At 37.9% G+C, this 21,224-nt stretch overlaps 1 protein-coding gene across 1 annotated transcript; it reads right to left on the bottom strand.

The window, feature by feature from the left end:
* Positions 1 to 836: 836 nt before the first annotated feature.
* LOC108712381 (AP-1 complex subunit mu-1) lies at positions 837 to 19,640 on the bottom strand. Its single transcript, XM_018254607.2, has 12 exons — positions 19,429 to 19,640; positions 13,682 to 13,838; positions 12,230 to 12,297; positions 11,417 to 11,547; positions 10,941 to 11,088; positions 8,592 to 8,718; positions 8,095 to 8,237; positions 6,404 to 6,475; positions 3,652 to 3,810; positions 3,073 to 3,198; positions 2,895 to 2,970; positions 837 to 1,112 (listed from the first exon to the last, which is right to left on the bottom strand). Exons 1-12 carry the CDS (start codon positions 19,468 to 19,470, stop codon positions 1,090 to 1,092), a joined length of 1,272 nt encoding a protein of 423 aa, XP_018110096.1. The 5' UTR covers positions 19,471 to 19,640; the 3' UTR covers positions 837 to 1,089.
* Positions 19,641 to 21,224: the final 1,584 nt, after the last annotated feature.

The raw sequence follows: 21,224 nt of genomic DNA, 5'->3' as shown, positions 1-21,224 counted from the left end.
GCGCAGGGGCGCCATGTTCGGTAGTGTATCTCCAAGATCCTTTTCGGCTTTCCTTACGGCAGCCCTGCCTCTTATCTGTAATAACCCAAGCATTCTGGAAACAAGATCTCATACCTGTGTGCATAGCTATTAGAAAATTCCACATAAGAAATTTTTAAACGTGCGTATTTATTTTTAGAGATTTCTGAGATTTTATAGTGCTTGGCAAGTTTCTCTGAACAGCTCTTTTTGAAGACCCAGAGTGTCAGCAACCCAAACTGTCTATGCACTGATTTTTAACCCTTGGATTGCAGATATGTTGAGTCCAAATCTTGCTATTAGCAGTCTAAAAGTGCAAATAAATGCATTATGCTTGCAGCTTTTATACTAAACATGATATGTCTGATGTACTAAAGGGAGCAAAACATATACATTTCCATTTGATCTGTACTGCGCAATACACTTGATCCTACTGTATCTCTGGCATTCTTCTAAACAGTAGTTGGAGATGGTATTTAGCTTTATTCCCTGAATAAAATGTACCTTCTTATGTTTAAACCTGCTATAAGGGAAACATATTGCCTAAATATACAGAGCTCCTTATTCCACACAAGCCCTATTTATTTGAAATATTGTAAATAGCTGTACACCATTGGTCTTGCTTCCACTTAATATCTTAAGTATTGTATTCAATAGACCAGAAGGTACCAGTATGGATGTACTGTGATAGTACAAAAGAATCATTTCACCATGGTCAGAACAAGATACAACATCCTTACAGAATCCTTTTCCACAATACAGAATTGATTTAATTCTTTTTACCCAGAATTCCATTACCCTAAATGAATGCAAACAAATTAAAGCATATAAAGAACATTTAATCTATTAGAGAGCTTGATGCATCTCACAGGTCTTTCTGGTAAGATCACTTACAATGAATTCCGACTGGGCCTGGGAATGGGGCAACAGACAACAAACACATTTACAGAAAGCAGCGTAAATCCAACAGATGCAGCTACCAGATTCTTCTTTTTTTCTGTAACGTATATGCTCTGCGTCCAAAGGCGAGATCCAGATGCTTTGTATTTGGCGTTGTCCAAACTTTTTTCTTTACTGTGTTCGAAGTTGATAATCTAGAAAAAGAACAAGAAGTGATTATGAATAGGATTTAACAGGTAAATAAAACAAATTACAAGCAATAAGGTATGGCTTTTTCTAGGCATATGTTGGCAGAACAGAGGTTTAATGTCAGGACACACACAAACATCTCCCAAACATTCCTGCATTTGTGTCTGTAGTCCAGAGGTACATAAGTATAAACACTGTCCCTATGTACCATTTGTCTGTACACCTGTGTATGTTTAAATATTTTCAATGTCTGTAGCTTTTACTTAAACATCAAATACATCACACACACACACAGGTTCAGTAAGTTCTTTGTAAGCCAAACCCTTCCTACAAGATTCAGCTGCTTCACAGACAGCAGTCAGTGACAAGGCAAGTCCAGCCCTTGCAGCTGCCGCAAAGCAGGGGCCTCCACCAGGTCTGGACTGAGAGTCAATATAGGCCCTGGCATTTCAAATACACAGAGGCCCAATATCAGCCCACTAAACAGTGACTGTCTATAGCAACTTACAGTAGCTCCTCTGGTATTTGCAAGAACCTGCACATTGTCAGTCTGGGCCTGAGCTCCACCTATAAACCCAACTTCTGTGCTGCATTCATTCATTTTAGTTATGCAGGAAATAGGTTTCTTTTGTGCGCTTTTAAACAGTGCATATTTTTATGCACGGTTCATTCACATTTGGAACCATTAGTTGCATACATAGTATGATTATCCCTATATGTCTGCACACATAAATTACAATGACTAGGTGAAAGGATTACTGTTCAGTTCAGATGTATGCAGTGGTTTCTATGAAACCATGTGATGCACACAGATTCATTAGAAATTGTCCACTGCAAATTAAGGTGCTTCACTGATGATTATGCAGTCAAATCCATATGCTGCAGGGATTAATATTAAATCAAATGTGCATGGCTTCACAGAAATAAGTGTTTACTTCCAAATGTATGAGCTGCATATTAACATTGGATCAGACTCTACCTTTATTTGGATTAAATCTATCGTATGAATATTACCTTACTTGCTTGCCAGTGCATGGTGGGTCACTCCCTTTTAGTTGTTGTTCTACACAAGCTAAAGCTAAATGTGTGCTATGTATTAGGAGAAAAATAAGATGGGAACTTTTGGGGATATCTTGAGAAGCTTCACTGCTGTTGGTCTGCTGTACATCATTGCCCTAAACCAGTGATTCCCAACCAGTGGCTTGTGAGCAACATGTTGCTCACCAACCCCTTGGATGTTGCTCCCAGTAGCTTAAAAGCAGGTGCTTATTTTTAATTTCTGGTTTAGAGGCAAGTTTTTGTTGCATAAAAACCAAGTGAACTGCCAAACAGAGCCTCATGTAGGCTGTCAGTCCACATGGGGCTACCAAATAGCCAATCACAGTCCTTATTTGGCATCCCATGGACTTTTTTCCTGTTTGTGTTGCTCCCTAAGTCTTTTAGCATTTGAATGTGGCTCATGGGTAAAAAAAAGGTTGGGAAGTGCTAATTGGGAAACTAATTTAGAGCAGGTTCTTGAAACACGACACGGCAGATTTCTGCATTTCTCTGCAGGCCGGAGTGCAGCCCTAGCCTTATAATTAACAAAAACCCTTTAACTGCACAGCCTATTACAGCAACATGTAAATTTGCAGCAAAAAGCCTTCTGTGCAAATTCATATCTACACTGACAATAAAGCTGCGTGATTTTAGGGTATATTACCCTTATCTACTATGCATCTTCAGTTAAACCAGTATAATGGCTCTTTCACAGACGTATATATAAAGTTAATCGAAACTAAATTTACCTCCATTCTGGGTGATATACCGCACCCATGGCAAAGCCTGGTAGCCACTTTTTTCAATGATTTTCAAGTACCGAACCTAGATTTTTATAAAAAAAAAATTAAAAATGGTTACTTCAAACACTGAAATATATAATATGCAAAGAAATATATGGCAAATGATTTTCATGCACATTCCAACCTGAATTCCAGAGGTTGTAAAATAGGGAATCTCAAACTTCACACTGATAGGAGGTTTTCCTTCTTTGTCTTCTGCCTCAACACTTGGGAGGCCAAAGTGAGCTCTCATGAGATACTCCTTGCCACCCTATAAGAATGCATACATGTCAAAGAGCACATCAGCTTAGTTGCAGTGACAAGGGGAGATTTTTACCTGGTGCATCCAGTTCAAGTCCGATTCACTAAAATTAACACAACTGCAAATGATGTCTGCACTAGATACTTTAGGTCCAAGCATGCTAAATCTATTAAAGTTGGGTGCAAGGAGAACTCTGGAGCTACCGTTTGGTCAGGAGGTGATGGTAGCTACAGGGTTGCACTGCATCAATATGTACAGCACAGTCGATTAAGAACGCAAAGCAGGAAGGACTGAGCAGAGCTGAGTGCAACTATACAAAAGTGCAAAGGGACATAAATATGTTTAAAGAATGGGGTTTAACGCACAACTGACTGCAGGCAAAGTTGCGAGAGCACAATTACCCTTGCAGTTTTCAACTTCTTTTTGTTAATTTTATTCTATTAAGGAACTTTCAAAACTTACCGGGAAGGACTTTATAGACCACACAATTTCACTGTTTTCTGGAACCCATTTGACACTTCCTACTGTGGTCTTGAACTTGGGAGAATCGGCATCATTTGGCACTGGAATGTGAATCTCAACATTGTTGGCAGTAGATCTGCGCTTAAACTGACTTTTGGCCTATAGAAAATTAAGTAACACTGCTTAATATGATGCAGCCATTATATGAATCTGGAGGCTAAAGAGGCTATCAAGAATATACATGCATATAAAATAATTGGTTGACATAACTCTTTGGTATGCTAACAGAAGTAGCATTACACACAGATATAGTCCTATTAATAAAGCTCATATTGCCTGAAAAACAAGGCATTTTCATATGAAATTCCCTAAATTGGGTAAGCACAAAATGTTCAAAACTAGGTTGGCATTTTGTGCAAATGTCTAGGGAAATCAGCTGGCAGTTAAAGGGTTGTGAATGGCCCTATTTTTTCACAACTTTTTTCCGTTCAGAAATACCATAAGGCTAGTCTGGCATTGGTATTACCCTGTATTAAATGAATTGTTCAGTACAGAAATAAAAACTGGGTAAAAATATAGGCTGTGCAAAATAAAAAATATTTTAAATATAGTTAGCCAAAAATGTAATGTATAAAGGCTGGAGTGACTGGATGTCTAACATAAAAGAACACTACTTCCTGCTTTTCAGCTGCCTTGGTTTCGACTGATTGGTTGCCAGGCAGTAACCAATCAGAGACTTGATGGGGGGCCACATGGGTCATAACTGTTTGCGTTTGAATCTGAGCTGCATACAAAGTATCAATTGCAAACTCACTAAACAGTTATGTCCCATGTGGACGCTCTTCAAGTTGCTGTCTAACTCAGAACGAGAGAGCTGAAAAGAAGGAAGTTGTGTTATGTTCTGTTACACATCCAGTCACTCCAGATTTCATAGATTCTATTTTTGGCTAACTAACTATATTAGAAAGATTTTTTTTTTACACAGCCTATCTATTTACCCAGTTTTTATTTTTACACTGAACTGTTCCTTTAAGCACATTTTTGCCTGAAAAGTTGAGGGTAAAATGTCCATTTAATCTAGTGGCTCCCAAACTGTGGGGATGCCTCCCACCTTGGGTCACTTGGAGCAATGGTAAGGTCAGCTCACCCTGAAGGCCAGTTAGGGCGAGTATTTGGTCATTTAGATAACGCCTGAAAGGCCAGCTTGAATGTTAATCAGGAGGAGATTTGGGGTGAATATGTATTTGCTAGCCTTGATATTCTTGGAATTATGACTGAATGACCAAAGGACGCACTTTCAAGTTAAATTCTGGCCAAATGTAGGACTGGACAAGTTTGCTAACTATTGCTTTACCCAGTGGGATGCATGATTATTTAAGAGCTAAGGGAAGCCCTGCCAAAGTGTGGACTTCTAGTGGGAGCCTAAGCTGACTTGTGCTCTGATAAACTTCAGCATAATTTGGTCTGTGTGACCACCTATGGTCCACACTCCACCTTTATCAAAAAAACGATACTGCAACATTGGCCTATGCTACAAAGGGATAAAAAAACTATTTGACAATAAACCCCTCTTTAGCTTTAAAAAAGGAAAAAGTATAGCAAATGGGATCATCAGAACAGACTTCAGAAAAAGGGTAGAGAAACCAATATCTAATACCTATCCCTGCTACCACTGTTGGCATTGTAATGGGGTGATTAAAGGGGAAGTATGCCAACATCCCACCCTAGGATATGATATTAAATTGTAACAGTTTGCGACCTGCAATACAGAAGGTATGATATATTTACTTAAATGCCTGAGTGGTCTCTGTTATGTCGGGAAGACCTCCAGAGCATTCAAAACCCGAATGAATGAACATAAGAGTACAATCAGAAATTTCAAACCTGAAGCTAAAGGGGAGGATGTCACTGTTACCAAAAAAAAAAGTAGAAAGAGAAATATAAAAAAGAGACATTACTAGCAAAACATTTTTATGAAGCTAAACACAATATTGCACAACTCGGGTGGCAAATTCTGGAAGTGTTACATAAAGAGAAAGGCATTGAAGATAAAAGGTCTTTATTAAGACGGGGGAGGAAGTTAAAAACACCCAGGGGCCTCAATGAGAATTTTAGTTTTACATGTTTCTTGTGAAAGTCAGTTTTTAACCCTTTTTTCTGTTTCTGCCCTTTTTTACAGATAAGAACAACCGAGTAAACACAGAATACTAAGGGGTACTAGTAATCCCAGGGCAGAGAGTGAATATATCAATGTATACTACAAATATTTTGTGAATGTTATTTAATACGTTATAACCAATTTTTCACATCTATGGTATTGTGGTCTTACAAAAGTTGTTTTCACTGTGGAATGCCTAGAGACACTAGGATATTGTTACCTTAATTGGTTTACTTGGATTGTAATGTAATGTATCCTAGATTGCATGCTGGGAAATGGAGGTGGGGCTTGATGGGGTTAAATTGGTGTTTGCACTTTGAATTGTATCCTGATGAAGGGAGGGTTTCCCCCCCGAAACGTTGAATTACTGGTGGCATAATAAAAGTCTACAAATTATCGATATCAGTGGGGGTGTGACCATTTAGCCGACACCAGGAAAACATTTCTAGCAATTGTACATATAAATTTTTGGTTTACTAGCTTTTACAAAGATCTACCATCATAGGTATACCCTATCAGCAGGTAGATATAAATACATTGTGTCCCTTGTATTCAAATCGCTACTAATGCCATTTCAGGTCAGACATTACAAACCTTAATCATGTATTCAACACGACTGTGGGAATGTTTTTCTATTACAGATTCAATCCAGATTAGCGGTTTAACCTAGAGACAAGAATACATTTCAATATGATTAAAGTTCATGATTTTAATTAGACAATGCAAAAAGTTGAAAAACAACAAAACAAATTCTTACAATAAATGTTACACTGAACCATTCAATAATGGGAAGGATAGTTGTATTCTCTGGTGGGACAGCCACTAAGTATGCCAGGACAAGCAGTTACCACAGGAAAACAATCAATTGTCTCTAGTATGAAATCCCGCATCAGAGGCTGATCATTTACTTCTAGGCTTACTACTCCAAAATGCAGGAATCTCTCTTATTAATAGCTCTCTGCAGCCGCACAGGATATGACTTATCATATAAAGAGAAATCACAGCTAAAATGCATGCCCTAGCTTGACCCAATGGCATGTTAATGAAAGAAGAAAAAAAGAACATTATGTTTACAGTAGTGCAAATCACAGCATTTGCTCAGTCCTGTACTCAAGGTAAACTGTGAGGTAATACAGGCGAGGTTATGCCCTGTAGTGACCATTTCATCGCCAATTTCTTCAACCTACTTGCAATTACTGACACCTAGCTTTCATCTACTGACACTGCTTCACCTGCTGCCCTGTCCTATGGGGGCCTACAACTTACTCATACTCCCAGGCCTGAAAACAGACCTGGGGATGGGGTAGGATTGCTTCTCTCTCCCCGCTGTACTTTTAAAGTTCTTCCACCTGTTCCTTTCTTATCATTCTCCTCATTTGAGGCTCACTGCATTAGGCTCGTTTCACTTCGCATTGCTGTCGTATATCGTAACTATTTGTAACATGTTAATATAAAGATATATTTAAGTATACAGGTATGGGACCTGTTATCCATTTTCTCTGTAATAATAAACAATACCTTGATCCAAACTAAGCTATAATTAATCCGCATTGGAGGTAGAACCCGCCTATTGGGTTTATATAATGCTTACATATTTTTTGGTAGAGGTAAAGGGGTTGTTCACATTCAAAAACTTTTTCCAGTTAAGTTGTTTTTTTAGATTATTCACAAGAAATACTAAAAGAAAAGAAAATACTATTTGCAATTACTTTCTGTTTTCTATTTGTGATCGTTTTTCTAATACTGGAGTGTAAAATTAAATTTTTCACCTTCTAAAGCAGCTGGGGGGGGGTGCTGACTCTTTTACTGTTCTAAAATGATAAATTTAGTTGATAGATTTTTTTATCTTTGTCCTTGCTGAACAGAATCCCTGAGTTTCCATTAAAGGCAGCTGTTAGAATTGATACAATTATTGCTAATATTCCAAAGATATTGCTGAGAAATGCATCAGCTCAGGTAGGCAACAATGTATCCAGAATCTGCTCCTGTATTACTAACCTGCCAGACTGAAACCCCAGAGACACAAACATTAAACTTTAATTTTGGAAAACCGATAAAAAATAAAAAATGCAAAGCAACTGAAAAAAGTCTTTATTTCAGGTGAAAAATCTGAAAAAAAGTGTTTGGAAGGTAAACAACCCCGGTATGAAGATTACAGAAAGATATGTTATCCTGAAAACCCCAGGTCCCAGGCATTTTGCAAAACAGGTCCTATAACCTGCAGCAGGTTTAAAGTAAAAGGCTCTGGCGGTATCATTTAAATGACAACATATAGCTTCACTCACGTGTGTGTTCAAACGGTAAGACATGAGCTCAAACTCCCCATCTGGAGGAATGAAAGAAATTGTCCTGTCATTTTCAAATCTTGACAGGCGCACACACTGGTGGAACTTAACATCTTCCAGTTCCACGGATTTGCTCTTTCCACCTAACAGGATTCAAAATATAAAGATAAATGTATATACCAAATGTAAACCTCTACTTAGTAAGATCACAAATGGTGTAGCCATGACTGTAAAGTATGTTATAATAATGTAATAATATGTAATATGTAATAATTTTCTCACCACTTTAAATAAACAACCTAGCTAGCAGTGATTTTTGATTCTTGCATGTGTATTTTCCTAAGGAAAGCATTTTGTATAGTTCTATTAAATACACCGATTAGAATATTAAAAAAAAAAATAAAAAAATATCCGTACAATGAAATGCAATGGTTATACACCTATGAATAATCTAAACCTACCAGAAATAAACATGAAGAGATAAAAACAAAACTTACGCCCAGTATTTTCAAAGAGAACTTTATCATTTAATCCAAGACGAAGTTCAGGCATTCCTGAAAGAAACACTCGCATTTTGATTGACCCTACTATCTCACTGCGTAACACATTTCCATTTGCACTCACCTAGGAGAAAAAAAACAAGAGCTTTTTTTTTTTTAAAAAAAAGGTCTAGGCTTGCTAAGAAAACTTGTGAAATTAAAGGTTTAATGTCAGGACCCTTTGGAAACATAATGCTGGTAATCATTCACAAACTTGTTTATAACATAATTAAAGGAGAAGGAAAGCTACGGAGGCTTTGCCAATAGATTAGCTGCAATAGTGCAAGCTAGAATGCTCTATTTATTCTGTAGAATGTGTTACCATACCTGAGTAAAAAGCTCTAGAAGCTCCCTGTTTGTTTAGGAAAGTGGCTGTAATATTAGCTTGGTGTGACATCACTTCCTGCCTGAGTCTCTCCATGCTCACTTATAACTCTGGGCTCAGATTACAGCAGAGAAGCAAGGGGAAGGGGGAGGAGGAGAGGAGCAAACTGAGCATGCTCACGCCCGGGGCACGGAGGTTTAAGCTGAAGGCAGGAAGTCTGATACAGAAGTCCAAGTGTACACAATAGAAAGAAAGAAATGCAGTGTTTCTTTTGATTGAGGACTCACAGCAGCACTACTTTGAGTGTTAGCTGGTATATTAAGGTGGACCTTTCTGATAAGGCTTACTTAGTTTTAACCTTTCCTTCTCCTTTTAAGGAACAGGCAGAGTTTGTATCATTTTTAAATCTGTATTTATAAAATGCAGACAATTTTCAGCCACGCATCATGTGGTACAGAGTTGACAAAAGGTCTAACCTCTCTCTTTCTGTGCCCTGAAATTACATTAATTCCCACTAAAATCGCACTGCTAAACAGAAAAAATGGAAAAGCTAATTTAAAGGAACAGTGACATCTAAAAATAAAAGTTTTTGGTAAGACTGATGTTTGCTTCAAAAACACAACTATATATAAACAAGCTGCTGTCTGTGTAGCCATGAGGGATACCATTGAAGCATTACACAGTAGATAACGGATAAATTGTTGAATTTAATTGTATTCAACAGAGCTTATCTGTTGTTGCTTGTCTGCTGTGTAACTGTTGCTTTTCTAATTTTTTCAGCTTGGAATGGCTACACAGCAGCTTGTTTATTTAAACTTTAGTAGTCTTTCTGAGGCAAACACACCAGTTTTACCAGGTAAAGCAACAGTACATTATATTTTCATTACATTTGATTCTATCATTACATTTAAATCTATAATATTTTTTATTTAAACTCTAAAGCCTCAACAATAACGTGGATGAATAGGGAAGTGAATTTGCCGATTCAAGTTTAAGTACAACTAGGAGGATTTCAGTTTTTAATACAAGAATACAATTTTCCAACAGAATACAATCAGAAGAGATTAGAGGTTAGGAGGGGAATTGTGCAAAATACTGTACAGGATATTGGATTCTGAGAATTGCCAAGAGTTAGGCCACGTAGGCAATAATATTAGAGGGGAATTGTGGAAGCACTCAAGGCTAAATCAAAATATATTCAAATATAATGGAAGTGCTACTTACAATGCACTTCCCTGGGCCCCTGTCTCATAAATAATTCAGTATAAATGCAAGTGCATATGTTTACAAAACAGGGGTTTTTAGTTACCAAAGTTATGATCATAAAATTGAAAAGCCACCATACCACGTCAAGGTAAACCCCATATGGCGGTCCCTAACTTACTTACTTTAAAAAGAGATACTTCTCTGCATAATAGCATTACCTGTGTTCAGTGTGTGTTGAGCATTGGTTTCAATTTGAAGGCTGAATCCTCCCCCGCCAGTGAAGGCTTTTAAGAGAGAGAGATTGCCCAAACCAACGCCCATACCAACGCTCAACACACACTGAACACAGGTAATGCTATTATGCAGAGAAGTATCTCTTTTTAAAGTAAGCAAGTTAGGGACCGCCATATGGGGTTTACCTTGACGTGGTATGGTGGCTTTTCAATTTTATGATCATAACTTTGGTAACTAAAAACCCCTGTTTTGTAAACATATGCACTTGCATTTATACTGAATTATTTATGAGATAGGGGCCCAGGGAAGTGCATTGTAAGTAGCACTTCCATTATATTTGAATATATTTTGATTTAGCCTTGAGTGCTTCCACAATTCCCCTCTAACACGTAGGCAATAACACTTTCTTTTACTTCCTCAATAAATACATTGACAATAACAAGATTAATATAATTTTAATAACATCAGAAGGATAAATAACTACCCCTCAGTTTAAGTTGCATAAAAAATTAGTTTCAAGCATAAAGTACAACTGCATTTACCAAAAGGTTCACAGATTCTATGACATCCAGGAAAACTTCATTCTTCCTATACTTAATGCCTTCTGATCTCCAAGATACAGCATTTGTTACTGTGGCTGGAGGACGGGGTGCTCCAGTTTCTAATTTATGACCTTCTTGGGTGATATACCTAGAAACATATATGTGTATATTTGTCATTGGTATAACTCTTTCTAAAACATTTCAAAGATTTGAGGCACATTGAAATATTTGTTATTCTCAGTGAGTCAACCCTGTAGGGCGTCATTTACTTTGACCCTGGACATATGTGCACAAACACATGTCCCTTAACACTCAATCAAAAGGCACTTGCACCTGGTCTCTAGCTGCCCCCAGCTAGATTTCTGTGCTAGATTGGAAAGGTGCAGCACTAAAGGGCAGATAGAAGCCACGTCCTTACAACCTGCCAGAAAAATAGACAGAAAAATAAAGCGAACATGACTTCACTGGACACTTACTCTTGTAATATTTTGCTGTCTGTGGTTTGAGGATATCCAAAATCCATTAACTCATCTAATAACTCGTATATAATTACAAAATTATCACGGATACTTTCCTCTTCTAACTCTTTAAAGTACTCAGAAAATACCTAGAAAAAAAACAAACAAAAACAATGAAATGTGTTTCTCTTTCTCCTTGATACAGTTGAACTGGTTTCTGTCCGAAGACATGCCAAATTAAACATATATAAAGTTATTGTAACTAATTGAAGTATACAGAACATTATGCAGAGCGAGGATATAATTAGATGAAAGATTACATAAAACATGTCTTTGCTGGGATTGCTTTCTTACCTAATAAAAGTATCTTGTGCAACTAATAAATCAAACGATTTGCTGAAAATTAAATTGCAAACTGGCTTTATTCAACATACATATATTAGGATATCATCAATAACAGCAGATGGAGCAGCTGTTGATATGGAATTTAACCAACTGTGTGTATGGTTTAAGCCCTACAAATAATCTAAGGTCCACACAAATTCTAGTTACTCGTTGGAGACCTGTTGGTTCTTAGCACTCAAACAATGTAGCAATGTAGTTAATTTCAGCATCCCATACAAATTTAGGACATGATCATTTTTGTATGATTTAACATGTATGTAGCATCCTCAAGTATAAGTGATTGTTTTTAATGAGGTTAGTAGAGAGTGTCTGTATCTGTTTTCTTGTATTTCTAGCACGATCTACATACAGTGACTGCCTCAATATTTTTTTTTCTTTTGCAGAATATGTGAAAGAGATACAGTTATAAATGCTTAAAATACGCACCTGGACTACTTTGTACAGAAAGGAAAATACCAACGATACACAGGCATTCTTTTTAGACGTTGCAACAACTAAATGCTGTTAAGGTTATATAGCATAGAAATAGACAGATAAATGTTTTCAATGTAGCAGGTTGCAAATATAATGAATACCCCAGCAGTGTGTGAGGGGGTAATTGATTATATATTATTACTTTAGGAGATCTCAAGCATCTCTTAATATAAAATCAACTACACAGGTGTGTCAGCAGCCTCAAAACCAGTGCTATAAATGTTTAAGGGGATCTATAGCAAGGACACTTGCCCAATATGAGCATGTGTACCAAACGCATTTTAGGACATCATCAGGGGAACACACACTCTTATTCTACTCACTTATCCAAAGAAACTGCAGTCCGTGCTGCCGACATTTGCTGTTACAACTCCCCCCTCATGGCTCACTCCTCAGACCTCCCTCCTCGGCCCTCAGCCCTCATTAGAAAAGCCTTCCCTCCTCAGTTCTCCGTGCTCAGACCTCAGCTTGTAAGCCAGGCTGATAGCTGAGGAGGGAGGGCTGAGGATTGAGGAATGAGCCACGAGGAGGGAGCCTGCAACAGCAAATGTGGGTACCACGGAGGTGTGACTGCAGTCTCTTCGTTTAAGTGAGTAGAACAAGAGTCGAGTCTGCATACTTTTCCTTTACGAGAGCGCATGCAAGAGCGTGTTCTCCTGATGATGTCCGAAAATGCATTCCGTACATGTGTGTCATCCAGATTTCAGGTCATGTGTCTGCATTCCTCTTCTTTAGAAACACACTGGCTAGGGGTACTTTCATGCACAGTACACCATTACCCTTTAGGTCCCCATTTCAGAAGGTAGTACCCCTGAGGCCAAATTTCCTCTTCTTTAAAAACTCACAGGCCCAGGGTGCACAGAACACCATTCCCATTTTCTTAAGCGTTTTCTTCAAGCTATACAATTTGCTGCTATAGCTGGAAATTTAGACAGAATTATATATACTGGTTACTTATATTCAAATCATATAAATTCACTGTAATTTAAATAATTTAAGTAAGCAAATCTATCTGAAAACCTGCATTTAGCCTATCCCTGGGATACATGGTTTTACAGGCTGGCTTTATATGGAGAAAAATTTCATGAGGTTTAAAAAAAGGTAAACTGAAAGTCACCAGATCCATTATACAGCTTTCTTTAGTGTGTGCAAAACAGTCACTGAAAACAACCATTTATCACGTACATAAAAGGATACAATGGCACCATTTAGCAGCTAAATTAATACACACAAAAGTTTTATGACATTGACATGTTACAAATCACTCATTGCCTAAACCATTTTGTGGGAATAAATGTTTTGATGGCTGTAATTTAACTTCTGAGTGGCTCCACTGTCAATTAACTTTAAATTAAAAAATAAATCCAAAACAAAGACACGAAAAATCAAAATCAGATAGGATACGATATAGATTGTTGTGTTTAATCCACATGAACCGGACACCTCCATGAGCAAGTATTGGTGAGAGCGCTCCTTCTTCTTCTTTCTCCATCAAAATTGGCATAAAGTGCTCCACCTCTGACATGTCCACATCACCACGGTAATTCCGGCAAATAAGAACCTTTAAAACAAATAAAAATGGTGAGCAGGGTTCTGCAGCACTGCAGAAGAAGTTGGTGCTTTATAAAAACCTGATAACAATAATGAAAAAATGGTCAGCATTTAACAGAGACATAATACACCTGTAAATTTGGTTCTATTAGCAACTCTGATTCTATTAGATCTAAATAAAGATCCTTATTTATTTAACAAACCACACTACTAGTTACATATTTAAAAGAATGGAACAGTATTTGATTATAAATAGATTTATGTAGTAATATGGGGCAACTAATCCGTAAAGGGTTAGGTTACGCTCTCCTCCACTGATCAGTGCAGATTTAGCCATAAAATGATTTTGCATTCTTCTTGGATGCCCATTTTTAGAAACTGTTATCATGGGGTTACAATAATGTTGTTGTTTTTGCTCCTGACTAACCACAACATAGCGTGGTTCTAACTTTTAATATGCGAAGGAAAATTTGCAAATGGTCTTAATTTTGTGTGGTTTTATAATTACTTAACTATTTGTTCTGTGGCTCTCCAGGCTTTATTGTTGCTAGGGCCCCATTTACCTTAGCAGCCAGTTAGAAAGACAAATAGGAAAGGAAATCTATCAAAGAATAAGGTACGGCATGGGACGTGTTATCCAGAATGCTCAGAACCTGGAGCTTTCTGGATAAGAGATTTTTCCATAATTTGATCTCCATACTTTGTCTACTAAAAAATAACGTGAACATTTTTCTGGAAAATGTGTTTCCAGATAATAGACCCTGATCAAGTAATATCTTCTGTGCAAAGAGTTGGGTTGTACCTATAAATTCTCTGTGTGCACTGGCCGCAGAAATGATGTGCACCCGTATGGGTCTATGGCATATTTGTAAACCTTTCCCACAAAAGTTGATTTTTAATAAGTTTTTTTTTCTACTTTTTATTTTGGTCCAATAACAGCAGATTCTTACTACAGAGTAAACAAGGTAAACTGACCCCGTTACTCCATAATCCCCAAGACCAGCCACGTTACAGCAATGCTGTGCAGCAGTATAGTCTTCTTTTGGTTCTGCCTTAGCATTTGCCCTCTTCTTTCACTGTTATAAGTTTTCCATGATACATTTTAGGAAACTTTAGATTGCAAATGGAAAGAAAATAAAGAAAGAATACCTTACAGTACTGTTTTGTTCATGTGTATGTGGTTTACTATTTTTTTATGTTGTTTTTGTCAATTGAAGTAGTAAAGGGCCTGGGTTATGCCCTTCTCTCACATCCACCTTTTGGGTACGTGCACCAAGTTTTGCACTGAACAGTTAATGGGAAGCAAGGTGAAAAGTGAGGGAAGGAAGCACAAAAGGCAAACAGTAAGGCAAACAAGATGCCATAGGCTGGTTACACATTTGAATAAGTTTGTGTAATAAATTGTTTATCTTTTTTCAATGCTATAACTCTGTCTGGTATGAGCAACAGAAACAACAGCCAAACTTTAACATACAGGGGGTTTGAATGCTAAAAACTCAACTTTTTTTACTATCTTTTTTTTTTTTTTATCTGAATGTTTAGTGGAAAATAAAACTTGAATTTCTCAACATTTATTATATTCCGAGGATGGAAAAAGTCAGAATCCGAAAATTCAGCATCTCAGACCTGACGAGGTTGTATATTCAGGGGCGCCATCAGAAATCGCAGGGCCCCATACGAAGAAATTTCCTGGGCCCCCTGGGCTGCACCCACCACAAGCCCCACCTACAGGTCCGCCCTCCCCACCTCATAAGGTCTAGCGCCCACCAGACACTAAAAAAAAAACATTGGTGGCTATTGTTCCCACATGTTAATAAAAAAATATTGGTGGTCAGGGCCCCCCCATTAAAAAAAAACATTTGTGGTCAGGACCCTCCATTAAAAAATATTGGTGGCTAGGACCCCACATGGGGAAAAACAATTGGTGGCCAGGGCCTCCCCCACTTGTAAGAAAATTGGTGGTCAGGGCCTTAATTAAACATCCTTGCAAAAAAAACTTGCCCCCCCCACCCAGAAGTTTAAAAAAAAAAATGGTGCCCAGGGTTACCTTTAGGGGGGCCCTGCCATGTTACACTTACTTCATTAGTGTAGCCCACCTGCTTTCAGTAAGCTGCCAATTACAAAAGGGAGGAGTGAGCACAGGTGGCTGCATCTTCTTCCAGTGACAGCATTTTCTTCCCTTATTGGTCACAGAATTTCAAGTCCTGGTAAAGCTGCATGATGATTGGATGAGCTGGAGGGGAAGTTCAAACCTCAGCTATCCAATCCCTGAGCAGCTCAACCAGGACTTAAACTCAGTGACCAATAAGGGGAAGTAATGGACAGAAGATACCTCCCCTTGTGCTCCCGCCCTGCCTTCTCGAAGTCAGCAGCTCTCAGAAAGCAGGGGGGGCCCGGCTAATCAAGAAAGTGCAGCGTGGCCGGGCCCCCTTACCCTCGGGCCCCCTACAACTCTTCCCCCTGTCCCCCCCGATGGCTGCCCTGTGTATATTAGTCAATGGGAGAGTTCCCTGTCCTAATTGGAAGTTTCTGTGGTCTGCGCAGGAATTAGCCAGAAAATTTAGTTTTTCCCCAATCTGATTAATTCAAGCTTTTTTAATAATAAACAACATCAAATCATAGATTCTAGTTTGGTCTGATTTTTTTTTAAATAAAATATCAGGAATATTCGGATTTTGATAAATAACCCCCATAGTGTACAGACAGTAAGGAGTGTGTTTTATCAAATGGTAAGCAGTACAGAGCATCATTTTGTGCCAGCCATGAAAACACAATGCCGTACTGCCTGGAGCCACCAAAAAGAAAGCCATCAATGGGACAAGACAAATGATTTCTGTGCTTCAATTTAATGGGGTCAGAACTGTTGTGAAGACAACCTCAAGTCTGCAAAATCTCTACTTGTCAGTGGGCACTGAAAAACTATGAGACCCATACTCAATTCTAAAGGTTTTTACAGGAAAAAAGGGGGCACTTTCATTGCAAAATTGGTGTATGCTAACAGAGCTTGTTCTCCAGTCAGGGGAAACAATCCTATTTTTGCCAGATCACTATGCTGACCACCTTAGTGTTCTCCCCAGAATAACATACCTTTCTCCATGCATTCTGTATTTTCTTTCATTCCTCTATTACAAATAGCTCAACTGCAGCTCTTTTAGTTACTTCCTTGTCTAGACTGAACCTCTGACCTTTTTCCTTTTTGAGCTCTTTTTCTAACATAGTCAGAGAAAGAAAAAGGGGAGAAGAGAGCTCAGAAAGGAAAGGGGTGGAGCTTCAGGCTAGACAAGGAAGTAATTAAAAAAGAGCTGCAATGCAGGGAGAAAGGTAGTTTAGAGAAATTTTAGGGGAATAAAAGGTTTACTTGTCCTTTAAAAACTGATTGCTATTAGATGATTTATACAACATTTGTGTTATTACATTGAGAAATTGGAACTTTAGAAGAAAAAAAAAAGTAGAAACATTTTGGAAAAAGAAAAAACATTTCTAATTGAACATGTCACAGAAGTTGTTACATTAGGCTTTTATGTTATTGAACAGCAGCAATAATTAGATAAGAAAAAAGCACAAACGGATTAAAAAGAAAATGTTACCATAGCAACAAGACAGCGATTGAGAACTAGTCAACATAGTGCTCTATGCATCAGCCTAGCTTATTAAACATTGCTCTTGAACAGTAGTTCACCTTTAGGCTAAGGGCAGCAGGGCGGATTTCAGTTAGATTTCTAGTCAAGCTCACAACCCACCATATGTGTGCCATGACAGGTGGATCTCATTCATACCTTGTATGTATCCAGACAACTTCTGAACCACAAAAAAATACAAATAAAGACCAACTGCAAATGTCTCAGAACATCACTACTTATAACATACTAAAGGGTAATTTAAATTAAACTACCCCTTGTAGACAAACCCTGCTGCAGGTATATGCATGCTAAAATAACAGTGCAAAAGCCATAACAAAAATATAGTACATAAAGGTACTCTTCTACAATTTTTAATAAAAAAGTCACATTTAAAAATAGTTAGGGATAAAATCTATCTTAAAATGTTACATTGTTCATTTGTGGATTTAAAAAAACAAATACACTGTTCAAAAAAACACAATACACTTAAAGGTCAACTATCACGAAAATGAAAAGCTTTATCATTATAAAACAATAAATTTTCTAAATATAATTAATTACATATTCTGTCCCATTTCTGAAATAATCAAGTTACTCTCCACCTTCCTCCTCTCAGCATCTGTTTCTCTTCATTCTGTCTTCATGTAGGAGCAAGGAGACTGATTTTGAATGACAGTTTAGTCTAATACAGCCTTTGGAGGGGCTCAGTTTGCCTAGAAGATGTATTAGGGCTCACTCTTTTGAAATGACCAGAAATCTTGTTTTTCCTGGCGTAAGTTATTTGAGTTAGCTTTAATACATCTGCCAAGGAAGGAAGCCCGCCCCCCCCCCCCCCAAAAAAAGATATATTGGATTTAATAAAATCTGACACCCAACTCCTGCATGAAGACAGAATGAAGAGAAACAGATGCCAAAAGGGATAGTGAAGATAAACTTGATTATTTCAGAAACTGTACATAACTTTCAGAATGTTTTTTATTTCTTATATCAGTGTGATGAAGCTTATATTGAATTTTTATTTTCACAATAGTTCCCCTTTAAACTTATGTTTTCCTATATTTGGAACCTTGCAATGAGTCTGGGAATAGGCCTGACCATAGCTGGACCTCCAAGACAATATCATGCTGTAAAGTCTGACAACCACTCATCTAGTGGCAGCGGTATACATATTTTAACTGTAGTTATTTAATGAATGACGTGTTTTTTTCCCTACCAAAGATTTTTGTTATTACTGATTTATAGTAAAACTGGCCAGAGGAAGCCTATAGTTATTTGACTAATGAGTAACATTTTATGCAATGCTTGGCTGCTGACAGGCCCAGACTGGCAATCTGTGGGTTCTGGCAAAAGCCAGAGGGGCTGCTATAAGGGCCCATAGAAAGTCACTATTTAGTGGGCTGGTGGGGGCTGTTTAGGCCTCTATGGGGGCTGAATGGGCCTCTGTGTACTTGAAATGCCTATTTTAATTCTCAGTCCAGACCTGGCTGCTGACTTTCAGAAGGTTCTCTAATACTGTAGGTAGGTAAAGGTTTGGCACCCGACTTCTTTGTGCACGGGTCACCTGCTGCTGTTCTCTCACAAACGAGCAGCACCCAAAGCATCTGATACAGGGAGAGGGATGCACTTGGCATGTGGCGATGTACAAATCATAATGTAACACATTTCTATGAATTGGTTTTACGCAAGGGGAAGAGAAAGTCCTGTAATCGTGCCACACAGAGAAGAAACACACCAGGGCCTGAATCTCTAGAGTGGGATTCAGCGACCTTCATTGATGTACCACACACACATAATTTATTAGCTCGTAACAACACACGCAGGTGTTTAGCACCATATTACCCCTACACGTATATTTTGCTTCATTCTATCCGCCTCGTTCATACAAAACACAGGCATTCCATTCAACACCCTGGCGCTACAACATGGCCCTGCCAGTACCAGCTCATAGTGACCACCGCATTCATACGCTTAATCTCTCACCTTCCCCTTCAGGTCTAGCACATATACTGCGCTAGCCGACATCCTTGCGGCCGAAGATAGCCCTTATAAAGGCAGGCCAAGATACTGCCCTCTGGCCCAAAGCTTCGTAATTCTCACTTCTCTCACAAAACCATCCCCGTTATCCACCTCAATAGCGGTCCGCTCAGGCAGGAAGCGCGATGCAACTTCCGGTTAGCCCTGTCAAAGCGGCTTAACATTCCCCTACTAAGATGGCTTCTTCAGTTTGCCATATTCTATATTTGCGTGGGATCAGTACATTTCTCACACAAGAAAAGGCTGAGGGACGTTTTAAAGAAGGAATATTGTTGTCCAGCTGACAGATTTAAAACAATTCTTTACTTTCCGACGTATACCTGACCAGTAACCGAAAAATAAAAATGTTATGTTACAGCTCAAGTTAAAAAATGTGCTGAACATTCTTTTTAACCAATTAATATGATATATAAAAGTATTTCTTGTTAAGGACACAAAAGGATGAAGTAATTATTGAATAATTCCTTCCTGTTTGGTCCTTGTGAGTTGTGAGGGAGATTATTAGTGCACACATAACCCTTCTGCTTGATAGATTCCTGCTAATAAAAAAGCAACTAAGGGCAGGGACGTTTTGGAATAAGTGGGCTGGAAAAAAATACAGACCTTTCTATATTTTATTGGTTTTTCCCTATAAATAACATTGGAATCAAATAACATTACTGGCCAGTTGGCAACCCTAGACTAGCTGCATCGCTAGTGCGAAGACCACAATTGCAATCTCTCAGACAAGAAATGCCAAATTATCATTTTAAAAACAGGAAATTCGGCTCTCAAAGGTACCATGGCAACCTGCTTGGAGCTGCCGCTTGAGGTTCTGCCTCTTTGGCGCAGTGCCCCTGACAAAGGGTGAAGGCAGAGGGTCGTATACTATAATCTATCTACCTAGCAAGGATCAAACATGGAGTAGCTTCAGTTTCCCTGTTTGCCCTGTTTGACAAGAAATTGAAAACAGATTTTACATGATTAAAACAACAGGTATAAAAGTATGTTCCACACCAACCCTATTCATTCGAACTCATTTTGAACAAAGGGATGTACGGTAATGCCCCTTTGTTCTTTGTTACCGTGATATTTATATGCATTAATTAAATGTATGCATCCCTCTTTGTCCAATTTTTGTTCTGTAAAAATGTACGTGCTGCATATATACAGTAGCACTGTTAAAATATACATCCATTTGAATTGGCAAACAAATTATTTCTATTATAATTTTTTACATAGTTATTAACAAGCAGGTATTGTTTTTAGTTGTAGTGTGTTGAATATTTGTGCTACTGTATTCAGTAGCACAGATAATACAGGTATGGGATCCATTATCAGGAAAACCCATTATCCAGATGAATGTCCGTCTCCCAAAGACTCCATTTTATCCAAATAATCCACGTTTTTAGGAATGATTTTCTTTTTCTCTTTAAGAATAAAACAGTTCCTTGTATTTGATCCAAACTAAAATATGATTAATCCTAATTGGATGCAAAACCAGCCTATTAGGTTTATTTGATATTTATATCATTTTCTAATAGACTAAGGGTCAGATTTATCAAAGGTCAAAGTTAATTCGAGGGAATTTTCGAAGTAAAAAAATTCGAAATTCAAAGTAATATTTTGGATACTTCGACCATCGAATAGGATACTACGACTTCGAATTTACTTTGAATTCAATTTGAAGTAAAATAGTTAGAATATTCGTTAATTGAAGTACTGTCTCTTTAAAAAAACTTCGACTTCAATAGTTCGCCAAA

This window comes from Xenopus laevis, chromosome 1L (assembly GCF_017654675.1).
Source record: "Xenopus laevis strain J_2021 chromosome 1L, Xenopus_laevis_v10.1, whole genome shotgun sequence".
Taxonomy (NCBI): domain Eukaryota; kingdom Metazoa; phylum Chordata; class Amphibia; order Anura; family Pipidae; genus Xenopus; species Xenopus laevis.
This window is presented reverse-complemented; position numbering and strand designations above follow the sequence as displayed.

Excerpts from the sequence above, each read along its gene's own strand:
- LOC108712381 (XM_018254607.2), bottom strand. The coding sequence starts at position 19,470 with ATGTCGGCTAGCGCAGTATATGTGCTAGACCTGAAGGGGAAG. Across the intron at positions 11,548-12,229 it reads TTCTGTACAAAGTAGTCCAG|GTATTTTCTGAGTACTTTAA; the intron begins GTGCGTATTTTA and ends TTTTTTTTCTAG. Across the intron at positions 1,113-2,894 it reads GTATATCACCCAGAATGGAG|ATTATCAACTTCGAACACAG; the intron begins GTAAATTTAGTT and ends TTCTTTTTCTAG.